This window comes from Danio aesculapii, chromosome 18 (genome assembly GCF_903798145.1).
Source record: "Danio aesculapii chromosome 18, fDanAes4.1, whole genome shotgun sequence".
NCBI lineage: Eukaryota > Metazoa > Chordata > Actinopteri > Cypriniformes > Danionidae > Danio > Danio aesculapii.
The window spans coordinates 47,557,397-47,576,903 of NC_079452.1; the positions used below are offsets into that span (position 1 = coordinate 47,557,397).

Sequence of the window (19,507 nt, forward strand, 5' to 3'; positions counted from 1 at the left end):
GGCAACCTTACCATATTCTTACCATGGTAATATCAAATCGTTTGCAGCTGCACATTAAAGATACGATAAGAAAAAAATCCCGTACTTCAACAATAAAGCAACGATAAACCTCTGCCCCAAATAACAATATAAATAAAAATGCAATCCTGATATCAAATCATGAAAGAGTATCCCACAATTACAATAACACAAACACAATAATCTTCCAGTCTCCTCCACATACAGACAGACTACCGTAGCACATCTACTGATCGTTATGATTCACAGCACTGGACGATTCCTATTTTATAAACATCATTTATCCGCTGTCAAATTTAACATTCGTCTTATTGACCTATCGCGGCAGATACATGTCATTTTATGCGTGAATGTGTCTCACCGCCTCGACGCTTCCATGGCCAGTGGTTACCAGTGTTTGTAGCGGAGGCGGCTGCTCCCCTTTCGCTCCGTCCGACGCCATCTTCTCACTGTAGAGGACTGCTCAGGCTCAGGCTCCACACACACCACATCAAATAACGCATTCGCCACTCATTTTAACTGTTACACTGCTGCAGGACAATCGCAGAGAGCCAAGTACTCATCTTCCGCCGGTAAATGCGTTGAGCAGGGCTGTGGACCCACGGTGGACTAGGTTTTGACGGGAGCAGGTTGTAAAGCTCAGTCCAGATGTAAACCTGAAAAGAGGAGGTGTGAACCAACAACAGCCTTGAGGGAGTGACACGACCGCGCTCCTATTTTTGTAGTGCTTGGGTTAACCTCTCTGTCGCCAGTCGAGTTTGTATTTAAAGATGCTCTATAAGATGATGATGAATGGAACTTGTTTTTCAGATGCCTTGAATTTTTGAACAGGATATTGATGTCGTACAAAACATGTAGCCTAGGTTAAAAAAACTGAAACTGTCGCACATTCCAAGGAGTAGGATAGACCTTTTGTTTAAATTGTCAAAAAGAGACGGAGAGGAAATTAATAGCTATGCCTGCTTAAATAGTGCAAACTGTAAAACGCTATGGTGTTTGTGTGTCTGAAACACAAATGTAAAACAGACTGCACTTCATTGCATAACTTTATGAAGGCTGCCTACACAGGTGAGGAGTGAACAGCAAACAACTCAAAATGACAAAGGCAATGGTGATATAACCAACATAACGCAGATGATCCAGACAGATATCTCTAACAGTGGGTCACTGCATGCATCTATGGGCAGCAATAGTCAACGTGAAGATATGCCCATGTTTTCTCTACTGTTTTCCAAAATGTAAACATCTATCTGTCTGTCTGTCTGTCTGTCTGTCTGTCTGTCTGTCTATCTATCTATCTATCTATCTATCTATCTATCTATCTATCTATCTATCTATCTATCTATCTATCTATCTATCTATCTATCTATCTGTCTATCTGTCTGTCTGTCTGTCTGTCGCTCTATCTATCTATCTATCTATCTATCTATCTATCTATCTATCTATCTATCTATCTATCTATCTATCTATCTATCTATCTATCTATCTATCTATCTATCTATCTATCTATCAATTGTCTTTCTGTCTGTCTATCAATTGTCTGTCTGTCTCTGTCTGTCTATCCATCTATCAGTCCATCTATCATTCATTCAACATCTATCTATCTATCTATCTATCTATCTATCTATCTATCTATCTATCTATTGATCGATCGATCGATCGATCGGTCTTTCTATCGATCGATCGGTCTGTCTGTCTGTCTGAAAAAATTATTTCTAAATTTCCTTTAATTAATTGTCGTTTGTTCTCAGTTTTCCTTATTACAGAAAATCATAGAGATTACTGTTTTTTATATGCAGTCACTTTTCCCCTCTACACTCTCAGAAATAAAGGTACACAAGCTGTCACTCAGGTGGTACCTCAAAAGGTACAAATTTATTCCTAAAAGTTCCATATTAATACCTCAAGGGTACATATTAGTACCTTAAAAGTACAAAAGTGTTCCTCTTAAAATTTTTAGGTATTAATATATATTTTAGGTACCAATATGGACCCTTTAAGTACAATTGTGTACCTTGTGTGACAACTCGTGTACCTTTATTTCTGAGAGTGTACACTACACTGGATTAGGGGGAAATAATATATTATGCTGCATGTAACACTTTAGGCCACTCAACCAAATGCAGCAGATTTATCTTTAATCTTATAATAATATCTAAAATTGCTCACTGTCCTTGACTGCTTCAGTCTTAAATATTTTTTAAAGTGGTATTAAACCCTCAAGATGACTGAATGCTCAAGGTTGTAATTAGATACCTTTGTTGTTTTGTAGGCTATGTGAGACCTGTTTATAATGTACTGCATTGTCAGCTACCCACAATGTGGGCTAATGATAATGTGGTTCGTGTTTTTCAAAATAGATGGCCATTTGCAATAGATATACTCAGCCATATGGTTTTGGTTTATTTATTGTAGGCTACACGATCCCATTAAAATCAAATTAATTATCAGTATCAGAAAGAGTTGTACTGGGATGTTCATACATGCACTTTGTATTCATGTATTCCTTTTCCACAGTTCAACAGAATGAGAGTACAGGACATAAACACAGATAATAAATCGAATTAAGAAGAAAAGAAGTAAATAGAGAATAAAAATATATATTTTAAAATGTATAAATGTATGAGGGGTGACACAGTGGCTCAGTGGTTTGCATTGTCACCTCACAGCAAGAAGGTCTCTGGTTTGAGTCCTCGACTGAATCAGTTGGCATTTCTGTGTGGTGTTTGCATGTTCTCCTCATGTTGCCGTGGGTTTCCTCAGGGGGCTCCGGTTTCCCCCACAGTCCAAGGACATGTAGTATAGGTGAATTGAATAAACTAAATTGGCCGTAAATCGCCTCACACCAAGAAGGTCGCTGGTTCGAGCCCCGGCTGGGTCAGTTGGTGTTTCTGTATGGAGTATGCATGTTCTTCCTGTGTTTGCATGGGTTTCCTCCCGGTGCTCTGATTTTCCCCACAAGTCCAAAGACAAGTGGTATAGGTGAATTGGGTAAGCTAAACTGTCCATAGAGTATGTGTGTGAATGAATGTGTATGGATTTCCCAGTGATGGGTTGCAGCTGGAAGGACATCTGCTGCGTAAAACATATGCTGGATAAAACTGCGGTTCATTCCGCTGTGGCGACCCCTGATTAATAAAGGGACTAAGCCGAAAAGAAAATGAATGAATGAATGAAATTGGCCATAGTGTATGAGTGTGCATGTGAGAGTGTATGGGTGTTCCAAGTACTGGGTTGCAGCTGGAAGGGCGGTTAAGTTGCTGGATAAGTTGGTGGTTCATTCCGCTTTGGCGACTTCTGTTGATAAAGGGACTAAGCCAAAGGCAAATGAAAGGAAATGATAAATGTATGTACAGGTATATTACTACATAAAATATTGTGTGTAATTTATTTATGTTATTTAGGCTATTAAAAAATAAACTACATACACACATAAACAATTTAATCTTTCTTTCTGCCATAAAAGTAAATGGGTAGCCTAACTATGATCAGAAAATTAATCCTTCAGGTTAGCACCTAACTTATAAAAATACAGTAAGCAAATTACTAAAACTATACACAAAGACTATAGAATACTTAATATTTAGTAGGATGCAGTATTATTGTAAATTTGACAAATGCATAAGATGTTAAATTAGACTATCACGAAGTATTGTTATTTATTCTACAGATAGGCTATACATGATTGGAAAGTCTGGTCTAAAATGATTTTGAAGAACTGCCACAAAATATAATGGTTCAATTCATGAACCTTGTAATAAAACCTAAGAACAACGGTATGGGGCCGAATTAAACATTATTTTTCAACGTAGCGACTTGAGCGTCACATGACCCACCCATGTGTAGGAATCAGCCAATTGCAGCGTTTGTTTGGGTTTCGTGATAGTCGTTACTCAGTTGCACAGGCACAGCTCTGGCTTCTAGTGTGCCTGTAAAGATCATTACAGTCTTTGAAGAGCAATATAAAAGAGTAATGATTCTTACCATCAACCAAAAGCCAGCGTGTACTGTAATTTGACTGCTGAGTGTCATTTGCCTTTGCCATTAAAATGAGCCTGGCACCGCACAGCGGACCGTTTGGCGCATCACAGCAGGACTCCTCAGTCACTGCGTTGGATGAATCGTATGTATTCATTTTCCTAATAGTTCACCCAAAAACGGAACATTCTGTCATTATTTTCTTTTTCTAGTCATTTAAAACCAGTTTGACATTATGTGATATGTGGGAAAACAAAATGAGTAATCAGTATGAGATTGTTAGGGACGAACAGCTGCTCTCTGCGACCATTTTCTTATTCCGATGCAGAAGTGCCATATAAAATTTTCTTCCTGAACACACTTTTTTCTTTTAGTTTCCTTTATGTAGATTTTGTCATTTCACTTTAATAGCAAAAAATTTATTTTTCTTCATCTTTAAAAAGTGAAATAACTTTACATGAACATAAGAGGCTGAGAAAATGTGCATTTTTAGAAGACATTTCCAGATGGCACTTCTAAATTTTTGCATCTAAACTTTTCAGTTTTTTATTTCTTCATGTGGTGAAAGGGGGGATGTTTCTCAACACCAAATATTGTAGGTATAATTTATTATGTTTTGAGAAATTGCTAAGCTCTGAACTTTTGTAGCTTCGCCAGCTTCAACATGAGCAGCAGTGGCAGTTCAGGAGAATACCTCCAGGAAGCAGATTCAACAATAATCTCACAGAAAGAAGATGGAAAGAATTACAGCATGATGACTCCTGCAGAGAAACTATCTCTTTGTGAGAGACGAGCTCAGTCTTTTGCTGATAGTGAAGAGGTATGCATAAAGTAATATTGTGCTCTGCAATATATAAATTATGCTTTAGGTAACCTTATTAGTCCCCCAGCAAATCAATGTTCTATTATCATTAGAAAAAATCACACCAGGCATGTTTGTAATAATGTATTCTCTTTCTATTTTTAAAATACTTCTAGAGACTTAGGGTATTTTTATTTGTCTAGTAGTTGATTGTTTTATACTTGTTTTACCTTGCAGTATGACCCATGTATCCAAGAGCTTATCCGCTGCTTGGCACTGAGCAGACTGGTTTATGGAAATGAGCATTTTGCAGTGGCCCAAGCCCAGTCAAGACTGGCTAAAGCTTACTTGCAATACAAAGGTAAAATTGTTAAAGGGACAGTTCACCCCAAAAATACTGTTTATTTTACCTCAGGGCCTTTGATTACACAGTTGTTTCAGCATGCACAAATGGAAAATCTACTTTAACGTATACGAACTGGAGAGACATTTTAAAGTGCACTGATTGATTTGAACTACAGTTGAAACCAAAAGTTTACATGCACTGTATAAAACAACCATTTTAAAAAAGCCAAATGTTAATGTGACTAAACATTTTCTCTTTTAGGTTAGTTAGGATTATCAAATTTGTTTCTTTTATGCTTAATAGCAGAATAATGAGAGAGAGATTTTTTGAGAAATTGTTATAATCTTTTTTGTAAATCAAGTTTACACACAATATGATTATTATGCCTCTGAAAAAGCTCAGATGATGGTGTCAAGGTTTTGGGAGTTTCTGATTGGCTAGTTGACAACATTTGAGTTAATTGGAGGCACAACTGTAGAATAGTATTTAAGGAAACCTCAAACACACTGCTTCCTTGTGTGACAACATGGGAAAATCAACAAGTCAGAATCAACAAAAAAAAAAAAAACAGATTGCAATTTGTAAAATTACACTGGGAAAAAGACAAATTTTTGGAGCCATGTCCTGTGATCTGATGGAACTAAGATTGAACTGTTTGGCCATAATGACCAGTGTTACATTGGGGGACATTGGAGGACAAAGGGGCAAGCTTACAAGCTTAGGAACACCATCCCAACTTTGAAGTATGGGGGCGGCAGCATCATGCTGTGGGGCTGTTTTGCTGCAGGAGGGACTGATCCACTTTACAGCATAGATAGCATCATGAAGAAAGAACATTATGTAGAAATACTGAAGCAACATCTCAAGACATCAGCCAGGAAATTAAAACTTGGCCAGAAATGGGTCTTCCAAACAGACCATGACCCTAAGCATACTGCCAAAGTAGTTAAAATGTGTTTTAAGGACAACAGAGTGAATGCCATTACAAAGCCCTGATCTCAATCCTATAGAAAATTTGTGGGCAGAGTTGAAAAAGCTTGTGCAAGCAAGAGAGACAAATCTGGCACTGTTACACCAATTCTGTCAGGAGGAATGGGCCAAAATTCCTTCAAACTATTGTGAAAAGCTTGTGGAAGGATACCCAAAACATTTGACCAAAGTTATACAGTTTAAAAGCAAAGCTAAAAAAATACCAAGGAAATGTATGTAAACTTTTGACTGTCTAGAAATTAATAAAAGAAAATTCTCCAAAAAAAATTATCTTATTATTCTGGCATTTAACAAATGTAAGTCATTTAGGTTCACCTGAGTGTGAGTAAATTAATAGCAAAAAAAGTATGAACCTGTAATTATGTAATGCATTTAAATAGATATAAATAAGAATAATGTACAGCAAACATACTATTATTGAAACAAAACCACTCTATTGTCATGCAAACATCCATGAAAAAATATCAAAATGTGACAAAAAAAATCTTGTTTTCCAGGATGGGCACATCAAGCACAGGAACACGCGTCCCAAGCACATGAAGTACTCAGTTTGTGTCAGCAGGAGGAGCGAGTGAGCTGCCTTAACTGCTTTCTTTCCATACATCAAACTCATGGAAGTGCTGCTCTGCATCTTGGAAAATATCCTTGTTCACAAAAGCATCTTATATATTTTATTCATAGATTCTTAAGACCATCTTTTAGGGACATAATATGTGTATTTGACATTATTAAACTTTGCGTTTGGAGTAGAAAAGAGTGGATAATTCATCCTGTAGACTGTTGTTTCAGATAATAGTACAGTAATATGTTAATTCGCCTTTTATAAGTTCTTAACTCTGTGAACTTTAGCAGAAGCTGAATCAAGCTTTCAGAAGGCAGAGATCGTCTTAGGAGACATTGTAGCACAAGACGCCATTGGGAAGGAGGACAGACTGGGCATGGAGTATGAAATATTTACAAATTTAACAAGGTATGTAAGCACTTTTATTTTAATTATTCTTATGTCTGACTGTAATGTTGTAGCTGTAATGCCAAAAGGCATAACTAAAGATATAACTAAAAATCAATACATTTTTAGAGAAGTACTGAAGTGTTTGCCTTTCTTTTACCTGGTACCCTGCATAAATGTTTAAATCTAAAACTAGGACAAAAGAGATTAATTTTGTAATTATCCTTAGAGACATCTCAGTCAATTTGCCTGTTTAGAAAATAATAAACATGTGAAGTTAGTTGTCTACAGGCTTAAAATATGGCATTGCAGTCGAGTCCACATCGAAATTCTCACAAACACTGCAGTGAATCACATGCTGTGGTCTATTTATTTCTTTTGACTTTCAAGTTTCAAATATCAGGTTCAGATTTAAATCCATGTTTTTCCTGGCATCACTCCCAAGTTAACTCGGGCGTATGTTTAACCAGCAAAAACTTTTATACATGCATCTGAATTTGTTGCTATGTTAGATGTTGTTGTGTTTAAGAGCTTTTGGAAAGCATAGGAATGATTACACAAACCTCCGGCATTTCAAAAGGGATTGCAAGCTAAAACTAAAATAAACAGTATAAACAAATTAAATTTTTCACCACAAGGTGGTGCTCCTCCTCCACAAAACATCTTAACAAGATTACAAAACAATGTGAAATTTCACACACATGCCTGATTCTTGACCAGTGCTTGTTTTGAAATGACTAACAGAAACCAATTAATTATCATATCAAAAATGTGTAATGTAAATTCCACACGACTCGGAACAAAAAAAACACAATGTTGTGTGTATTATTTTAATAAACACATGATTTAAAATGAGTTGAAGCAACACAATTCTTATTGTTTTTTGAGACAGCTTAATTGTTTTATGTTCAACCCACTTAAATTTGTAAAAATGATGAAGTTAGCTTGATCAATTTGTTTTGGGACAACATGAAGGAACTGTGTGGAACCCAGCATTTTTTACAGTGCACATACAGTATAAAGCAAATGTGTACTACTAAGCATACAGATGTGCAGTAGGTCTGTTGATTTAGATATTGTTTTATTATTTCGGAAATTTTTACTTTATATGTAAAGGCTCGCATTATTGAACAGGTCTTTTGTTTCTCAGGGGTAACAGTTCCCACAGGAGGATTTGATTAGCTTGTTCAATAGCTTGTATTGATCCCAGTGTTTATTATGGCTGCTCTCACCGGTCTTGACTGTGACAATGAACGACTGTGGTTTGTCTGCCAGCTGTGTTTGTTTTGTGAGTGTGGAGTGACAGTAGATCTCTCTGGGCCATCTCAGGTTTTATTATTGCTACTCTTTGTTATGTAAGGAATGGCATCTGTGTTGAAGATAAATTGCTACACAGTAAAGCTCATTTATTACGTGTTTACATTATGGGTTTTTTCCATTTAGCAGGTTGTGTTTTCATCGGTCTGTCAGCCGGCTTTGTGTTCACAGAGAATGTGCATGTGTGATTGCGATGAAAGCTTTCTAATTCTTCTGCCTTTGACTGTAAAGCCAGTGTTGACATATTTCAAATGAGTGAGTCTGCGCTATCAACACATACCAACACAAAACCCTGAAACAATGACCCAAGCTTACAGCTTTTTCATCCGGATGAAGGCCATGAAAGAGTGAACCTCGGAGTCAGCGTATCACTATCATACTGACATGAATCTAAGCACATATTTACATCAGCTCTCATTAGAGGCCGGCTGGTTAAGATTTTTGGCCTTGACAGAACTGAAAAGTGATGCGTGTTCGTTTTCTTATGTCTGTTCGCACTCAGACAAGGTTAAAACAAAGCAAAACAAAGCTTCAAAGGTCAAGTATGTCATTTTGCGATGTTGAATCATCCATCCACTTAACATCCACTTGATTGCAGATAGAAAATCTGATTCCTGAAGGAAAATAAAAAACTGTCTTGAAGAGATTTTTAACCCTTTATTATTTGTATTCTGCAGAACAGAGAAGTTATACTCTACAAAAAACTGACCAAACTTACTAAATAAAACTGCGTATTACTGTTCATTTTTTTTTTCAATTCACCTTTATTTGTATAGCGCTTTATCAATGTTGATTGTGTCAAAGCAGCTTCACATAAAAGGTCATAGTAAATTGGAACAGTGTAGTTCAGTTTTTAGTGTTTAAGTTCAGTTCAGTTTAGCTCAGTTCAGTGTGGTTTAATAATCACTACTGAGAGTCCAAACACTGAAGAGCAAATCCAACGATGCGCAGCTCTACAGATCCCGAACCATGCAAGCCAGTGGCGACAGCGGAGAGGGAAAAAAACTTCACTAATTGGCAAAAGTGAAGAAAAAAACCTTCTGTCAGTTTATTAACTTAGTATTAAGTATTAACTTAAATTTTCACTCACCCGCCACTTTATTAGGTACACCTGTCCAACTGCTTGTTTGCAAATTTCTAATCAGCCAATCATATGGCAGCAACTCAATGCATTTAGGCACATAGACATGGTCAAGACGATCTGCTGCAGTTCAAACCGAGCATCAGAATGGGGAAGAAAGGTGATTTAAGTGACTTTGAACATGGCATGGTTGTTGGTGCCAGACAGGCTTATCTGAGTATTTCAGAAACTGCTGATCTACTGGGATTTTCACACACAACCATCTCTAGGGTTTACAGAGAATGGTCCGAAAAAGAAAAAATATCTAGTGAGCAGCAGTTCTGTGAGCACAAATGCCTTGTTGATGCCGGAGGTCAGAGGAGAATGGCCAGACTGGTTCTAGCTGATAGAAAGCAACAGTAACTCAAATAACCATTCATTACAACCAAGGTATGCAGAAGAGCATCTCTGAACACACAACACTTCAAACCTTTAGGCAGATGGGCTACAGCAGCAGAAGACCACACCGGGTGCCACTCCTGTCAGCTAAGAACAGAAAGGCTGCGATTTGAGGCTGCAATTAACACAGGCTCACCAAAATTGGACAAAAGAAGATTGGAAAAACGTTGCCTGGTCTAATGAGTGCTGATTTCTGCTGTAAACATTCAGATGGTAGGGTAAGAATTTGGCATCAACAACATGAAAGCATAGATCCATCCTACCTTGTATCAATGGTTCAGGCTGGTGGTGTAATGGTGTGGGTGATATTTTCTTGGCACACTTTGGGCCCATTAGTACCAATTTAGCATTGTGTCAACGCCACAGCCTACCTGAGTATTGTTGCTGACCATGTCCATCCTTTTATGACCACAGTGTACCCATCTTCTGATCGCTACGTCCAGCAGGATAACTTGCCATGTCATAAAGCGCAAAACATCACAGACTGGTTTCTTGAACATGATAATGAGTTCACTGTACTCCACTGACCTCCACAGTCACAAGATCTCAATCCAATAGAGCACCTTTGGGATGTGGTGGAGATTTGCTTCATGGATGTGCAGCTGACAAATCTGCAGTAACTGTGTGATTCTATCATATCAATATGGACCAAAATCTCTGAGGAATATTTCCAGTACCTTGTTGAATCTATGACATGAAAGATTAAGGATTTTCTGAAGGCAAAAATGGGTCCAACCCGGTACTAATAAGGTGTACCTAATAAAGTGGCTAGTGAGTGTATTTGTTCTATTCAACTTTAAAAAAATCTTGTCATGGTATTATTTAGTAAAGACATAATTTTCCCTATATGCAAAACAAATGTTACTGTAATCCAGCGCAAATATTCTGAACAATGACATTGCAAATAAGAGTGAAAACTGCAGCAACAGTATACATAAGTCAATTTTAAATAATAGTTACCTAATAATTTAGCTGAGAACATGCTAAATATGCTAAAACAGAAAAGTAATTGTCTTTTTCAGACAGACAACCTCTGGGCATTTGTTGAACACATACTGGAGTATGTACAGTAAGTTTACGCTGCAAAAAAAATTCATGCTGCCTTAAATTTTTTAGTTGAATCAAATGAACTTTTCTAGTCATCTTAACCTACATCAATCAAACTGACTAAAATATTAAGTTACACTTTGTAATTTTATTATTGAAAAAAGTTAAAATATTTGTTGTCTTGAATTTATGTCATTACATTTTCACAATTTGTACAATGTTTGTTAGAAATATGTTTTTAGTATTCTTGTCTAATTCACCAATAATATGTAATCAACTTAAACTAAGAATCGTAGATCAAGCTATTCTTTTCTAACACTGATTAAAACTTCATATGTACACAGATGGAAAAGGCATTCAGCCCAGCACACAGCACTGTTTTGGACTTTTTAGTAAGTCCTTTTGCAAAATATGTCTCTGAAGCAATTTTTTGCCACATATTTAGGTTCAGTCTTAAAAATGACGAGTGCTCTATACTGTAAAAAAAATGCGGAGTTCCACACAATTCCTTCATGTAGTCCCAACACAAATCGATTAAGTTAACTTATTTTTGCAAATTGTTTCAAGTGAATTGAACATAAAACAATTAAGTTGTCCTCCCAAAAACTCAAGAATTGTTGATTCAGCTCATTTTAAATAAGTACTGTAGCTTAAACAAACTGCAAAAATAACGTTTTGAGTGTAAATGAACTGAATGTGTCTTTTCTTTTGTGTATTGAACCAAATAAAAACCAAGAGAACCAAACTACAAATATGAACACACACTGAACCCCTGCTCTGTTTGCTGATGTTGTAAATGAAGCTGTGCTGAACTTGGCTGAAGACTAAACTTGTAGTGCTGTTGCACAAGTATAACGTAATCAGAGTTTATCCTCAGTTTTGAAGAATATGAAGTATTTTCTGTTGCTCTGTGACTTTACACCCCCCACTTCAACCCTTTTTCTTGGCTGGCACTGCTTTCTATCAAAGTTGAAATCTTTCATACACACTCTATGTCAGAATTGGTCTGTTAACAATTACTAAGCAGAAGGCTTTGGGGACTACTTGGCAGTTCATGTAAAAATCCCTAATTGCATTACGCCCCTGCACAACGGACAGTAAATCAGATTTCTCCATGCAGATTATATCTCTCCTCCCACAGAGGATGCCTGAGAGGATGGCTGGTATTACGCTGGCATGGCGTGGCATAATACAGGACGTGTTTAGGTTTGTGTACCCAGGCAGCAGAATTGGCGCACACTCGATGCCCCTAAAAGGAGACCCAGAGTCTGGAATTTCTGATGTAACCTTGAAAAGGTGCCAGGGCTTTCCAGCATACACACAGACTACTGTGAGGAAACCTTGGTGGAGTCGAGTTTAAAATCATTGCCATTTTGCAAACGTCACCCCTTGAGGGTTTTTCACTGATTGCAGTAAATCCAATTGAACATTCAGATTAAGAGCTTATGATTTCATTTATGAAAACACAGTTGCAATCCTAAAATATATACAGCAAAGATAGAAGATAAGACAGCTCTTTATTTATTCATCATCAAATTACAAAGATATGCATGAATGCTTATAAATGAAGAGTCCTCTGAAAATCCACCATGGGATATACAGTAGTTAAGCTGTAACATTTATTTGTGATGGAACTTTTATTGCTAGCCTTGTATTGATGGACAGGGATGCTGCATTTCTCCTAGATGGGCAAACTGAGTTAGGGATCCATTAGTGTGGATGAATCTGGAAAGACTCAAGGCTTTTAACAAGATGGATTGGTGGAGCATGGGATCCCCTTGTGGAGATGCATGTCTCCGTGCAGGACTCAAAGAGTAGCATCTTAGGAGGAATTTATATGACATCATTTAGTCTTTAAAACACTATGAATGAGTGAAAACCTCAGCATGTATTCGGACTCTGATATGCTCCTGTCTCAACTCCCACCATTAAGTATTTATTTTCCACTCTGATTTCACTTTTGGGCCATTCCAGCCAATAGGAGAACAGCAAATACTAGGAAGGTGGGGATAAAGATAGTAATGCCTCATCTGATTGGTCAAAAATAAGATAAACAATTAATGCATGAAATAAATGTAATTTATCACACATATTTGCGATATGGATGCTGCACACTGTTATCGCAATGATGATAATTTTGTGATATATTGCGCAACCCTCATCACCGTTTTCAACGAAAAACAGAAAAAAATGCCTTTATGTGTTTAGGACATTTATTTAAATGACAACAGGGTTTTGTGGCTTTAAAAATGCTCACTTCAAAACCTTCTCAGAGTGTATGTTTTGACACAGTCTCCATGTAAACTTCAAACGGGAAAGCGGTGATGTCATATGCATGTGTGTTATGCTAGTCTATAGGTATGCAAAAGTACATGACTGTACTAACGCAGGACTATACATTATTACAGTCATGTACTTTTGCATACTTATAGACTGACATAACACACATGCATATGACATCACCGCTTTCCCGTTTGAAGTTTACATGGAGACTGTGTCAAAACATACAGGACTGTACATGAGTGCAGGCATGTTGTGTGTGTGTTTTGCAAATACTGCTCTGGCATTTGTAATTATAGTATTTTATAGCCTTGCTCACAAGAAAACTGATAAATATAATATTGTAAGGTGTCAGTCATTCTGCCAATCCTATTAGGTTCCAGTTCTGTAAGATCATGTGACTAACGACTGACGTAATGATGCTATTACAACTATAAACTATACAATTAAACTATTACAGATAAACTATTACAATTCAATTGTATTTTTGTATATATTAAAATAAAAAGTTTTGTAACATTTTAAAGTAACAATTCACACTATAAACTACTGACTTACTACTGGCCTAATAATAAGATATTAACTGTTTATTAGTACTTACAGAGTATGATCTTATTCTACATCTCTAATTCTTCCTAATGCCTAAACCCAACTACTACCTTATAACTATTAATAAGCAGCTAATTAGTTTGAGCTACTACACAACCTGACAAAAACTCTTGTCGCCTAACCAAGTTTTAAGAACAACAAATAATAACTTGACTTCTAGTTGATCATTTAGTGTCAGAAGTGACTTATATGAAAGGCAAAAGTCTTGTCACTTAGCAGAAATAATGTACAGTATCGAATATAAAGTCATGGTGCAGTGGTAAAATAATCCATATTGTGAATGACTCCCATGAGCTTGGAGGACTGCATCCATACATCTCTGGAATGACTCAAATAACTTATTAATAAGTCATCTGGAATGGCAAAGAAAGCGTTCTTGCAAGACTCCCAGATTTCATCAAGACTCTTTGTATTCATCTTTAATGCCCCCTTCATCTTACCCAAGACATGCTTAATAATGTTCATGTCTGGTAACTGGGCTGGTCAATCTTTGAGCACCTTTACCTTCTTTGCTTTCAGAAACTTTGATGTGGAGGCTGAAGTATGAGAAGGAGCGCTATCCTTCTGAAAAATTTGCCCTCTCCTGTGGTTTGTAATGTAATGGACAGCACAAATGTCTTGACACTTCAAGCTGTTGATGTTGCCATCCACTCTGCAGTTTTCTCGCACACCCCGATATTGAATGTATTTCTGTGAGAATCTTGGGTCGATGTGGATTCCAAAATGTCTTCTGCAATATTTGTGATGATTGGGATGCAGTTCAGCAGATGATTCATCAGAAAAATCTACCTTCTGCCACTTTCCCGAATGATCAACTAAAAGTTATTATTTGTTATTTGTAATCTTATATTTTGTTGTTATTTGTCAAGTTATTATTTGTTGCGCTTACAATTAGGATTGACGACAAGACTTTTGTCTGGTAGTGTAGTCTTCATTAATCGTTTGGTAATAGTGTGAATTAGTATGTTAAATATTAAAATGTTACCAAAAGTTTTTACGCATTAAAATAGTACCTTACAATACAACATTTTTTATGTTATGCAATTTTGATCAAACAAATGCAGCTTTTTAAGCACAGTGGTCTGGCCACATTCATCATCACTCTGTCAGTAGGAATTTGCACAATTAAAGGTCCCATGAAATTTAAATAAAAAATGTAGAGTGTTAGTTTAGAAAAATGTTAGTTTTAAGGACAACTATGTTTGTATGCTCCAAAACACTTACAGAATTCACATTTAGGGTATATAAAACCGATATAAACACGTAAAGCTTGTAATTTGTCTCCTCCATCTAAATGGATCAATGTTTTTTTTTTACATCACTTCATACTTTGGTTTCTCATCAAATCTTGACCAATCAAATGCTCTCAAGGATCTGTCATGCCCCGCCCACTTCTAGACGCTTCTCATTTGCTTTTCATTTAATGCGCTTGATCTTGACTACTCTCACTGGCAGAGCAGTGATAAAAACAAAACGCTATTGCCTACTTTTTTAAAAGGGGAGGGGCTACACTATGTCCCACACTACCTTAATTTTTCAGTTGAGATTACGTCAATCATTGAATAAAAATGCACATTTCCAAGCACTTCACAGGACCTTTAAGTGTTTCACATAAGGACAAAAAAGGTTACAGTGATGATTTAAACTTGCTTGCTTTGAAATCGGATTTGATAGTATACTAAATATTTGATAATCTCAACATCTCAACTCTTTAAACAATGGACAGTGAGCCTTTTGCATGCGCAATGTTGCCGAAAGTTTTGAATATTGTATTATATTTAACATACGGTTGAAGTCAGAAGTATTAGCCCCCCTTTTAATTTTTTTTCTTTTTTAAATATTTCCCAAATAATATTTAACAGAGCAAGGAAATTTTCACAGTATGTCTGATAATATTTTTTCTTCTGAAGAAAGTCTTATTTGTTTTATTTTGGCTAGAATAAAAGCAGTTTTTAATTTTTTATGAACAATTTTATGGTCAAAATTATTAGCCCCTTTAAGCTAATTTTTTCCATCGTTATACAATAACTTGCCTAATTACCCTAACCTGCCTAGTTAACCTTATTAACCTTCTTAAGTCTTTAAATGTCGCTTTAAGCTGTATAGAAGTGTCTTGAAAAATATCTAGTCAAATATTATGTACTGTAATCATGGCAAAGATAAAATAAATCAGTTATTAGAAATGAGTTATTAAAACTATTGTTTAGAAATGTGTTGAAGAAATCAGCTTTCAGTTAAACAAAAATTGGGAAAAAAAATAAACAGGGGGGCTAATAATTCTGACTTCAACTGTATAAGTATGTTTATTATATTTTTAAGTTAAAAAAGTCAGTATCTGTTTAACAACTCAAACAGAAGTGCTTTTTAAGAAGTGCACTGACTTTTTACAATGCCATAGACACTTCTACAGACAACAGTGAGTCAGTCTTGTGTGCTTGGTTAAGAAGTGAGTCTGGATGCCTGCAGGTTGATATGGAGAGTGGAGAATCAGACCTAATAAAGACATGAGCTCCAGTGTATTGAGTTTAGAGCTGCAGGGCATGTTTGGATTTGCTGCACTCCACATCACATCTCAATAAAGAAACTGACCTCCTTGAAGCTTCAGACCGGTTACCGCCATCTTAAGCTATACACTCCAGATCTTCCTGTTTTTAACCAGTTTGCATGAACAGGCCTTCTTTTCTTCTTCCTTTCATTGTTCTGGCATTACATTCTTATGATGAATCCATGCATAAGCAAGGTCAGCAGTGCGCTCTATGTGACATTGTGGATTGATTTCATGATAAATGACATCTTTGTGTTGATGGGATGTGTTGTAGGGTGTACCAGCGGCAGGGAAGGCCAGAGAAGGCCCTCAACCAGTGTGAAAGAGCCCTGGAGCTGCTTCATCATGGAGAACATCAGCTCAGTCGAATCTGCTTTGTTTATAGAAACATGGCAGCCATTGAACAGTCTCAGGGGCATCTGGATAGAGCCATTGAACATCTCCTGAAGGTAAACATTAATCCTGCGCTGTCAGTTAAGAAAAATGCACTGTACTAGACTATCATTAAAGCAGGGGAGCCGTGAATAACATCTAAGTGATTTTTGTGGTTGGTGAACTGAATGCATGATTCTTGCTTAAGCTTATTACATTAGTGTAATTACTAATGTTAGGGAATTAAGTGAAAAGGAAACATGTCATTTATTAATTTCATCCAACCAGTGCCTTTAGATTGCACATAAAGTATAAAGACAAGTATTTAAAAATAATAAGAAATCACTATCCTACATTGATTTACCGAAGATGCCCACTAAAATATCATTCAGCATAACAATAGTTTATACCAGTGGTACCCAAACTTTTTCGTATGAAGGGCCAAAAACCAAATATCACTGAGAGCCATGGGCCGAAGGGTAAATATTCATTCCAAATTATATTACATTAAAGTAGACATGGGTAGTTTTTTCATAATATTTCAAAATAAATAGAAAACATTACTTTGGTAATGGTGTTAACTAATGCAGTATAACTTTTTAAATGATAACTGCAATAAAACATAAGCAATCATATTCATAATAATACTGTGGAGTTCAATGCTGAATACACTACTCAAGCAGAATTTGCTTTTGACTTAATTTGCTCAGCAAAGTCTCTGCATTGTTGGGTGGCAGTATGTACATTTAAACTAAATCTGATTAATTTACACCACTTAATTGAAACATTACATTTCAGTTAGCTTTTAACAATAAAACAAACAAACAAACAAACAAAAGGGTTACATTAAATTTGAATTGACAATCTCGAAACCATCCTCATAATTCTTCCTCTCTTCTCAGATAGGAGGCTGACCAAATCAGAAGTTACCATGAGCCAACTTTGGGCATCTCTAGTTTACAGTGCATCCGGAAAGTATTCATAGCGCTTCAGTTTTCCACATTTTTTATTGTACAGCCTTATTACAAAATGGATTAAATTAATTTATTTCCTCAACATTCTACACTCAATACCCAAAAATGACAATGTGAAAAAAGATTTTTTGAAATTGTTGCAAATTTATTCCAAAATAAAAAAAGCTGAAAAATCACATGTACATAAGTATTCACAGCCTTTGCCATGAAGCTCTAAATTGAGCTCAGGTACTTTCTGTTTCCACTCATCATTCTTGAGATGTTTCAGCAGCTTAATTGGAGTTTAATTAAGAGTTTAATTAATTAAGCTTAATTGGAGTTCACCTGTGGTAAATTCAGTTGATTGGACATGATTTGAAAAGGCATACACCTGTCTATATAAGGTCCCAGGGTTGACAGTGCATGTCAAAGCACAAACCAAGCATTAAGACAAAGGAATTGTCTGTAGACCTCCGAGACAGGATTGTCTCGAGGCACAAGGCTGTGGAAGGTTACAGAAAAATTTCTGCTGCTCTGAAAGTTCCAGTGAGCACAGTGGCCTCCATCATCTGTAAGTGGAAAATGTTTGGAACCACCAGGATTTTTCCTATGCTGGCAAGCCATCTAAGCTAAGTGATTGGGGGAGAAGGGCCTTAGTCAGGGAGGTGATCAATAACCCAATGGTCACTCTGTCTAAGCTTCAGCGTTCTTCTGTGGAGAGTGGAGAACCTTACAGAAGAACAACAATCTGTGCAGCAATCCACCAATCAGGCCTGTATGGTAGAGTGACCAGACGGAAGCCTCTCCTTGTGTGGAAATTTGCCAAAAGGCATCTGAAGGACTCTCAGACCATAAGGAAAAAGATTCTCTGGTCTGATGAGACTAAAATTGAACACTTTGGAGTGAATGCCAGGCGTTACGTTTGGAGAAAACCAGGCACCACTCATCACCAGGCTAATACCATTCCTACAGTGAAGCATGGTGGTGGCGGCATCATGCTGTGGGGATGTTTTTCAGCAGCAGGAACTGGAAGACTAGTCAGGATAAAGGGAAAGATGAATGCAGCGATGTACAGAGACATCCTGAATGAAAACCTGCTTCAGAGTGCTCTTGACCTCAGACAGGGATGACGGTTCATCTTCCTACAGGACAATCACCCAAAGCACACTGACAAAATATCAATGAAGTGGCTTCACAACAACTCGGTAAATGTCCTTGAGTGGCCCAGCCAGAGCCCAGATCTAGATTTTATTGAAAATCTCTTATATCATCATATTCAAAAAGAATTGAGTATGTAGTTGCTGCCAAACGTCCATCAACAAAGTAATGAGCAAAGGCTGTGAATACTTCTGTACATGTGATTTTTCAGTTTTTTTTACTTATAATAAATTTGCAACAATTTCAAAAAATCTTTTTTCACATCGTCATTATGGGGTGTTGTGTGTAGAAATTTGAGGAAATAAATTAATTTAATCCATTTTGAAATAAGGCTGTAACATAAAAGTGCTATGAATACTTTCATGATGCACTGTATCCCAAAAGATCTTGTCAGATATATTTAGACCAAGAATTATTTGGTGCCATATTAAAATACTAATTATGGACCACAATATAGCTCCAATATAATAACTCATTGTCATTTTTAAATCTTCATACTATGCCAGAATCCTTCAAACTACTACACTTTCAAGTTTTGCTTTCAAGTTTTCAATTATTTGTAATATTATTTAGTATACTTATTTATTTTGTTATGGGTTTTAATACGTGCTTACACTTTTAAGT

At 36.5% G+C, this 19,507-nt stretch overlaps 2 protein-coding genes across 3 annotated transcripts in view; one reads left to right on the forward strand and one right to left on the reverse strand.

The window, feature by feature from the left end:
• cttnbp2 (cortactin binding protein 2) overlaps window positions 1-693 on the reverse strand; it is an 86,232-nt gene extending 85,539 nt beyond the window's left edge. The window contains exon 1 of one of the 2 annotated variants that reach the window (XM_056478867.1): window positions 380-692. In XM_056478867.1, the coding sequence (XP_056334842.1) occupies window positions 380-460 (81 nt within the window). In that variant the 5' untranslated portion in view covers window positions 461-692. Of the gene's footprint in view, window positions 1-379 lie in introns of both variants that reach the window. The other variant, XM_056478868.1, reaches the window with a different exon arrangement.
• Window positions 694-4,005: 3,312 nt separating this feature from the next.
• Window positions 4,006-19,507, forward strand: part of ttc23 (tetratricopeptide repeat domain 23) — a 28,588-nt gene continuing 13,086 nt past the window's right edge. The window contains exons 1-6 of the mRNA XM_056477839.1: window positions 4,006-4,141; window positions 4,645-4,816; window positions 5,036-5,159; window positions 6,632-6,773; window positions 6,979-7,104; window positions 16,675-16,849. Of these exons, the coding sequence (XP_056333814.1) occupies window positions 4,068-4,141; window positions 4,645-4,816; window positions 5,036-5,159; window positions 6,632-6,773; window positions 6,979-7,104; window positions 16,675-16,849 (813 nt within the window). The 5' untranslated portion in view covers window positions 4,006-4,067. The remainder of the gene's footprint in view (window positions 4,142-4,644; window positions 4,817-5,035; window positions 5,160-6,631; window positions 6,774-6,978; window positions 7,105-16,674; window positions 16,850-19,507) is intronic.